Genomic DNA, 9,742 nt, shown 5'->3' on the forward strand with positions numbered 1-9,742 from the left:
AAATTACATATGTTAAGTTGACGAAAACAACGTCCATTAAAAACATCCAGTCTGACTTTAACAAGACAATAAAATTTCTTGTTAACAATTTTATAAATAAAGCTGTCTATGATACGGTTTGTAAAAAACTAACCAGAAAAACTACCTTCATCTTGCTATTTCTATGATACACCGAAAATACACAGCCGGTATTCAATTCAGACCGAGAGCAGCTAGTTGTAACACTCCACAGACTGTTACATTCACTTTGTTGGCTCAGATTCTTGGCAAATTGATGGGTATCATTTCTGACTTGCCATTAAAGCGAAATGCTGATTTCATAAAGTATATTAAGAAAAAAGAGTATGTGGGTCATATGCAGCTTAGGTATTGTCTCTTTGTTTACAAAATAATGTACCTCCAGATTTTGTGCTGGAAAATAATAAACTAGCCAAAGATGCCGTTTAAACCAACATTGCCTTATGGCAAATTCTGCAAATTAGTTAAGAAATTGGTTGAAATTTAATTTTATCAGCATAAGATGGGAGTCTCAATGGGTTCTTCCTATTTCCCATTCTGGGTAACTTATTTATAGGGTTTTTTTAATAAAAAAAAAACAGAAAAAAAAAAAACATAAATTTGGGTACGGCATATAGATGATATTTTTATTTTATACAAACCTAATGGAGAGACTTTTGGAATACTTCTAGATTTACTTGATGGTTATATATCCTCTGTTAAATTTACCCCTGAAAAAGAAACAGACAATCAATTAGCCTTTCATATTGTCTTTATACCACAGGATTTCTCTGCACGCTCTTACACTGTAACATTATTACTTTTTTATCTCCTTCTTGCCTGCACTGATATGCTGTTTAAGCTTGCTATCGCATGTTTTATTCTGTTTAAATTTGGTATCATTCTTGATCTCAACTCTATGTATTTAAGCTCGGTGTCTTGATGAATAAACTTCACTTGCATTCATCTCACCTATCATTTAACACCTAACAGTCACCTTGCACAACTGGTGACCGCCAGAGGATTAACTCCCTTCTTTCCCCTCACTGCTGTCCCCTACTGTTTGACGATACTGCCCGCCAACTCTGACTCTTCAATCCACGCTACATCCATGAAACTACCACCCTTTAACCATACAAAGGCATTTACCTGGTTTTAGTGTGCCATGGTTCAGTTTCATTTCAAGGGCATGACTTTCTCAAGCACCAGAGCAGAATATGTCCTCGTGGGGATTCCCCGACGATAATTTCCCCTAAATCTATAATTAGTTTTACATCCAAGATGAGGCCCTAATAGCATATGACACACTCGAAATAAACCTCCTGGAACAGTATCCACCATCGTCAGCTGCCTGTTTAGCCAAGCTTTCTCAGCTATCTCAACAACCGTTTGGGGACCAGAAGACTTCACTCAACCTCAGGGAATTAACCAGTATCACTCGCCTGCAACCTGCTGCAGACGTCTCTCCTCGGGAAGTGAATCTACTTTGTACCCTTTGGGTATGACACTTACCAAAACCTGTACAAACCGGTATCTCTGGAGTTGATATTTTGCCCATGAAGAACCTGATGACTATAGTCAACACTCATATGAACATCCACTTCAACACTTTCAATAACTCCATCAACTCCTCCACTCCTGACGAATAGGACAACTATTGAACACTGACCGAAGTTAATGTGAATGTGGTAGAACACGGACCCCTACCCTACAATGAGCCAGAGCTGCAGCAAAGCAGCCCTCCACTCATATATGTCTCCCTCGCTCACACACCATTGAATGATCTCTGCAGCCACTTACTGATGCCCACACCACAATCAACGACCTCCACAGCCACTTACTGATGTCCATGCCCCAACCAACGACCTCTTCAACCACTTACTGTTCCCCATCCGCCACAGTTATGCTATTACCACTCCAAGAAATGAGCGAACAGTTGTCAGTTGGCAAAAAACTTGTAAGTAGGCCATCTCTTGAGGTGGTGGCCTCCCTTTTCCCAAATCTTTTCTTATTACACAATGCAGGTACAGGTATTCACTTTTCTCTTCTACCAAGGACACTCTCCAGGGCACGGCATAGGCAATCTAGGTCAGCCAATGTCCGTGTGGTATCTATCAACGGATCTGTGATCCCCATCCATGGATACAAGGCATTTACACTATTCTTTGGTAGCACCAAATATCATAGGAAGTTTCTCTTGGCCGACGTTACATTGTCCATCCTCAGTGCAGATTTCCCCTCCCATTTCCCCCTCCTGGTTGATATTGCTCATCGACTGTTAGTCAACGTAGACTGACACTCTTTGACACCTCTTTAAAGTGTCCTCTGCAATCCTGTTCTTCCACATCAACGCAATCACGAATGCCTACTTCCATCTCCTGACGCCATACCCGGAAGTCTTCCATCCAGAACTTCGCCAAACACCCACAGTTTCTGCCAAGAATGGTATCTATCATCATATCATGACAAAGGGACCACCTTCATTTGCCAGATTCATCTTCAAGCCCTAAGATCATTTGGCAGTTGCTAAGCAACCTTTCGCTGAAATGGGCGTTGCCAAAAGGCCTAAGGCCCATGGTTATCTGACCTACTCATTGCCCTGAAGAAGGAAGGCTCCCTTGTGAGGATTAAAGGACCAGTCCGCTATGATAAGTATACATTCACCACCAACAAAGCTAAGAGGCAATGTATCACTCCTGAAGGTGTCCACTCTCTCCTTGAAAAGGTACCAACTGTCCAGGACTTTCAAATACCCTCGACCTTCAAGGCTCTGCAAGAATTCTTTAGGCATGACATATCATTATTATTAGTTCTTTCCAGCCACCAATGCCACTCTTCCCCCCTAAACCTCCTTCAAGGGAAAGTCAAAAGACCTAAAGTGGTACTCCCTTTAGGAAGTGGCCCTCTGTCATGCAAAGAATGCCATATGAACTGCTGCTGCTCTCCCCTCTCCGTGCCACATGCCCATCTCTCTACTCATGACAATGATATTGCTATTGGTGCAGTACTAAAGCAGGTGGTCCATGGCTTGCCTAACCCCTCGGACTTCCTCCGCAGAAAATTGCTCAAGGCAAAATCTGGCTACTCTACCTTTGACCATAAATTGCTGGCGGTTTATTCGGTTAACCGTCAACTTCTCCACTTCTTAGAGGCTACGCTCATCCTCATTTGACCGGACCACCTGTGCATGATGCACTCCCTCACTCAACAGTCCGATGGCTAGTCGACCCATCAATGCTAGAACTTCTCCACCTTAGCTGGATACAAGTGCACCCTTCAGCTGGTCCCTGTGAAAATCAATCCCATTGCCAATGCCATGTCAAGGAATACATTGGCTACCATTCACCTGGGTTTAGATTATAATGCCTTTCCAGAATCCCAATGAAAAAATCCAGAGTACCAAGCATGCAGGGTATCATGCACATCTCTCCCTTGAGAAGATGTAGCCTTGACGACTCCACTGCTACTCTCCTCTGTGATTATAGTAATGGTATGTCATAACTATGGATAACTGCCATCATGCGCTGAAAGGTATTTGATTCCTTCCATGGCCTCTCATTTTCCCCGCGCCGATCTACTACACAGCTACTGAAGACAAAATTTATTTGGCACAGCGTTGCTAGAAATGTTAATGAATGGGCTCACACCTGTACTATATGCCAAGCTTCAAAAGTGTATCGACGCACGGAATCAGGAGCGGGCACCTTTACTCAACCTCAGCGTCATTTTGCCCACATTCTTGTCAATGTAGTATATCTCCTACCTACATCACAAGGACAATGTTACCTGTCTACCGTCATTGACCAAGCCACTTATTGCCCTGAAGCCATCCCTATGCAAACTGCAACCTCCACCTCATGTACAGTCAAATCCAAATGTCCTGTCATCTCCGGTCCCCCACTGTCACCCCCAATATCTATAGATTCCTGAACTTTAAGTGTAGAAGAGTTTGATGGTTAGAAGGAAGGACCATGGGTAGGGGTGGTGGGCTAGGGGAGGACGCCAAGAGGGGCAGGACGACGGGTGGAGGAAGCACTAGTTTTTAGAGCTGTATGGAGTGTGAAGGCCAGAGAAACACAAAATTTATATGTATGAACGCAAATTCGTTATAATATCACACAATCTGATCTTAGCTATATGATTATAAGGATTTTAACTTATATTTGCTGTGTTTTTCACTATTGTCTTTTCGCAAACAACATGTCAAAAATTATGGATGTTTACTTTGGCAATTATTATGTCTTGTCTGAAAAAAATCATTTGTAAACACCAGCTAGGAGTCCTCTCTCTCTCTCTCTCTCTCTCTCTCTCTCTCTCTCTCTCTCTCTCTCTCTCTCTCTCTCTTTCTCTCTCTCTCTCTCTCTCTCTCTATATATATATATATATATATATATATATATATACTTATAAATATATATATATATATATATATATATCAATGTGTATATGTATGTGTGTTTGTGCTTATGTATCGAAGGAATGCGATTCTAAAGGGTGGATCGGTATCATGATATTTTTTTCAATGATTCCAAATTATAATTACGTTGTATAGACCCACTTGTTGTTATTCGATGTACCATTCTAACAGAAAAATTATTGGCTAAAATAATTAACTTTTTTATAGTTTGGAAAATTTGTCCAACTGAAAAACCTTACTTATACCCAATTCCCGGGTCCAATAACAACTCGTTTTTCTTAAATAGCCTATCTACAATTGGTATGCTACAATGCAGCATATATGAACAAGTATTTCAGGAAACCCTAGTTTTTGTGTGAGCAGTCAATTATCAGAGAGCAACTACAAATAATCTTCATATTTCTTTATATCCTCCCCTGCCTTACACTACGTAAGATTTGGTTAGGTGTATTTATGGCTTTTCTTAGGGCCCTTCTATACTAAACACTTTGTCGCGCCAGTTTTGCTGCCCAGTTTATGCGTCCGAGATTAATCAATATTAATTGAAGGGAAAGCCAATTTACTGTCTATACTGGCGACTCCGTTACTTCGGGTGTCCGCGACACAAAGTCGACAAGCAGGTGCAACGCGTCTGGTTGCGATAATGTCATCGCGTTTTACACGCTTGCCTGTCTATACTAGGTGACTTTGACGCGGTGTGACTTTGATGCTGTTGTTGTTGCTTCTGCTGCTACTGCTGCTGGCAATGTCGATAGCTGGTACTGTTGTACTAGAGGAGGGTGATTAAAATTTGCACACTCAGTTGCCTGCGATAAAAATATTTCTTTTGCAGCCTGAAGGTAGCACAATAATTTTTGGCAGCCCTGAAGGATCACTGAAAATGCCCATGCAGCCTTAAAGCAATATGATGCTCCATCATTTGGTTGAGGCAGGTTGAAGAAGGGGTGGGGAAAAGTTGTATTTCAGAGATATGCTAACGTTGGTAGACATATGATAAGATTATTTCTTTTGCAGCCTAAAGGCCGCACAATAATTCTTGGCAGCCCTAAAGGATCACTGTAGATGCCCATGCAGCCTTCAAGCCATATGATGCTCAATAATTTTTGGTGTCTCTAAAAGGCTCCTTGAACATCTTCAGTGGCCCCCTAGAGATGCCAATATTACTGTGCAGTGTTTGGGCTGCACAAAAAATATATTGTACACCTAACGTCTGTATATGACCATCCATATATCCCTATAGTTTTCAAGCCGCATAAAAATAACCTTTACCTACCGGTAAACAGTAGCAATTAACAAATTTGGTCACCCTCCGACTGCTTTTGTATATGGTAAAATTCCATGGCATTTCCATAAAGGCAATATTATAACAATGGGTAATTGAAATTAATGTATTCGAAAAAATTGTCCATGCAAGTATGCCGTTCAAATAATGGTGTTGACCCTCTCAATGGTATGTAAGGTGGTTCAAAATTTTAATTAATGCTGTGTTCATTGTCCTGTGGTGGTTTCGTCGCCAGATATAGACGGCCTAGTGGTTCTGCAACGCCTAAATCACGGCAGTTTGGTCGCCCAGTATCCCAGCATCGATGCAAAAAATCAAAGCAGTTCTAAAGCAGATAAGTCGCAGCGATTATGTCGCTAGTATGAAAGGAGCGCAAGTCTTGTTAATTTTTTTTTTTCTTTCTTTTTTAGGATACGGTTTACATTGAGGTATAAACCTTTGTGCCACCACAAATGAATTCTACTGCGTTTTGTAAATTCTAAGAAGACAATTCACTTAATACTTGAAATATTTGTATGATTGGATATCTCTATGATAGTTAGTGACGACATGTTAATAATAATGAGACAAATTAGGTGAAAGCTGGACAGATTAGGATGTCTGCATTCACTTATACATATTATTATATTGTTCTAATTACTACTATGGTATGGAACACAAGTTGATTCTATGTTCCCACTGAATAAGCTCTGGTTTCAGCTATAATTTCCTGGTTAACAAGCAAATATATTCAGTTAGTATTAAAGATGGTTGATAAGAGCCATCATAATTTCATAGTTATCTTTATTTAGATTATGATATGACCACAGGAGTATAGTGTAAAAACTAGACTACAGTGACCAAACGCAGTTAGTTAGCTTACTGAATATAAATATTTGCTGAAAAGTAAGGAAAAATTCTCATTACTTTCATTCTAATTCAAGAATCATTCATATATGCAATGTAAACTAAACGCCCCTTAGTTTGATGTCCATCCACCATTATTATTATTATTATTATTATTATTATTATTATTATTAGCTAATCTACAACCCTAGTTGGAAAAGCAATATGCTATAAGCCCAAGCAGAGTGAAGTATTAACACCCACAATTCAAACGTGCTCTTGTTTAGATGGCTTAGCACGTTCGTTGCTCTCTCGCGTCCCATTAACGAACCATTCCTGCCTATAGGTTCCTATTGGGTTGAGATCGCACCCCTTTGGTGGCCAGTTTATTACCTGAATTTCTGGGTGATGCTGAAACCAAGCCCTAACTACTGTGTTTGTATGGATGGGGCTAATATCATGTACTAGAACGATTGGGTGTGGATTGGGAATGGCCATGGCTCTCACTCTGGTAAGTAGGACACCCACATAATCATTGCTCGCGAACCTTCCAAATGATAATTCAACTCCACAGTTTAATACAAACTCTTCCACTCATTGCTCTTTTCTAAATATTTGTGTCATTATTGCCTGTATTCCGTCACCTTCAGCAATTCCTTTTTTGTTCTTCCACTAATATAAAATATTTTTCATCTCTATAGATGACATTTTTCCAAAAAGGAGTGATCAACGTGGAAATATTATAAAGGAAACCCAAGGCGATATTCCTAGTGTTTCTATGTCATTGTTTTCTTTATTGGTTAATATGTGAGTATGAATACCATCTTTATGGAATCAGTCTTGATGATTGACTTCTCACACAAACACTAGTGTCTCCTGAAATACTTATTCATATATGCCTAATTGTTGCATACCAATTGTAGATATTCTATCTAATAGATACGATTTGTTACTGGACTCATGAATTGGGAATAAGTAAGGTTTTTTCAGTCTGGAAAAAATGTTTAAATTATACCAAATTTCCTCATTTTTGGCAATAACTTTTCTATTAAAATGTTTTATCGAATATCACAATAAATGGGTCTATACAAAGTATTTAAAATTTGGACTCTTTCCCGAAAATAGTATGATAGTGATTAGTCGATGGTGAATTATTTTTAAACAAAATGTCTCCTTCCACGTAACAGCTCTAAAAACCTACTCCGCCCTATCCCACACTTTACGCCTTTAGAATTTTCTCTCTTTCAATATATATATATATATATATATATATATATATATATATATATATATATATATATATAAAGAGAGAGAGAGAGAGAGAGAGAGAGAGAGAGAGAGAGAGAGAGAGAGAGAGAGAGAGAGAGAGAGAGAGTGTGTGTGTGTTACTCCTAGCTTGTGTTTCAGAGAGATATTTCAGTCAGGACAATATACAATGTCAAACTAAATATCGATAATATTTGTAAAAAGGTTCTTCGCGAGATAGGTATAGCAAATATCACATCAAATACAAGTTAAGTATCCTTATAATGATATAATTAGGAACTAAGAAATTATATTGAATTTACGTTCATATATAATGTTTTGTGTTTTCCCAGCCATAAAGATCACAGCTAAAACAAGTAGTACTTCACCCTGCCCGTCATCCTCCCGCAGCTCGTTGAACCCCCCCCCCCCCCCCCCCTGCGTGGAATCTGGCTTCCGTGCCCCCCCCCCCCCCAACAACAACAACCAAATTCTTGCACATCTGAAATTCTGGAATCTATAGATATTCGGCGTGACAGAGGGGGACTGGGGATGACAAGACTTTTGCATTTGACTGTACTCTGCTTGAATTTGTAACTTTTCACATATCTTAACACAAATTGCGATATACTACTTTAAGTATAAGAAAAACATGTTATTTAAATTTTCGACGTACACCAAAATCTGCTAGAAACGTGAAATGAATAAAACTCGACATTTGTGAGAATTGCCGGAAGGTGAAAGGAGCATTCTACTAACAACCACCGAAGTAGGGATGGAAAGGAAATGGAAGGGCATGCTATTGCAGTTGTGACTCGGCGGTGAAATTATAAATTCCTTTGAATGGGTATCCTTTATGCAATTTATGCAACGGTATAGTGTCACCAAGCCAAAAAAAAATATTGCTAATAATGGAATCTGAACCTTTACCAAAAAAAAAAAAAAGAAAAAAAAAAATTGTAAACCCTTTCTATCCGGGCTTACATCATAAACCTAGGATGTAAGTCCAGATAGAAAGGGTTTGCTATTTTTTCGTAAAGGTTTATATTCATGTGTATTGTGGTGAATAAGTAACTTTTACACATCTGAATAAATCAGTAATTTACACACACATGTATGTGTGTGCTCCAACATCTCAGCTGATATCTCTCTCGTACCCCTTTCAGTAAGGATTAAATTATAGGCCTATGTATGATGTAAGTCCGTAGAGAAGGGGTTTCTTATTCTTTTCTTTTTTCTCTTTTCGTTGAGGTTTTGATTTCAGTAATAGTGATATTTTTGGTTTGATGATACTGTAGTGTTGCATAAATTACATAAAAACATAATTAAACGTATTCATAATTCCATCGCCGAGTTAAAACCATAATAGCCTACCCCTCCTTTTCCCTTCCATCACCGCTTAGGTTCTTGACAGTAGAATGCTCCTTTTGCATCTCCGTAATTTTCACCAAAATCGAGTTTTAGTAATTCCATGTTTTTAGTAAATTCTGGTATTGGAAGAAAGTTTATAATAACATGTTATTTTTTATGCTACTGTAACTTACCCCAATTTGTGTTAAAATATGTGAAAAATCACAAATTTATGTATCGTGCATCCCAAAACATGCTTCTGTCGTTGACTTCGGTGGGTGTTGTTATTAAATTTAGACTTACCATCATTATATTTTATAATATATTTACTTGTTAACATTATTATTTACAAAACCTATATCCGCCGGAGAAATTTACGTTAGTATATTTTTCGATTCACATTACTTGGTGTTTATTTGAACAAGGATGATACTCTGAAAATAATACTTCCAACTAATCGGCTATTAATAAACCTTTCCGAGCTAAAGGGACACAACTGTGAGTGTGTGCAAATAACCCTCACTAAAAAAGGAAATTGACTATATTTTGTTTTAGTGATGGTTCCCTTTATTGCGCACTCTCAATTACTCATTCTTAGTGAGGCAAATTAATCTTTTAGGAAGCAG

The 9,742-nt window shown here is 38.7% G+C and overlaps 1 protein-coding gene across 1 annotated transcript in view; it reads left to right on the forward strand.

Annotated features, from left to right (window-relative positions):
• The window catches only part of LOC137651578 (uncharacterized), a 23,541-nt gene extending 19,614 nt beyond the window's left edge, over positions 1 to 3,927 (forward strand). Inside the window, exons 4-6 of the mRNA XM_068384808.1 lie at positions 1,279 to 1,496; positions 1,790 to 2,274; positions 3,612 to 3,927. Of these exons, the coding sequence (XP_068240909.1) occupies positions 1,279 to 1,496; positions 1,790 to 2,274; positions 3,612 to 3,927 (1,019 nt within the window). The remainder of the gene's footprint in view (positions 1 to 1,278; positions 1,497 to 1,789; positions 2,275 to 3,611) is intronic.
• The last annotated feature ends 5,815 nt before the right edge of the window (positions 3,928 to 9,742 follow it).

Source organism: Palaemon carinicauda, chromosome 13 (genome assembly GCF_036898095.1).
Source record: "Palaemon carinicauda isolate YSFRI2023 chromosome 13, ASM3689809v2, whole genome shotgun sequence".
In the NCBI taxonomy this organism is placed as follows: domain Eukaryota; kingdom Metazoa; phylum Arthropoda; class Malacostraca; order Decapoda; family Palaemonidae; genus Palaemon; species Palaemon carinicauda.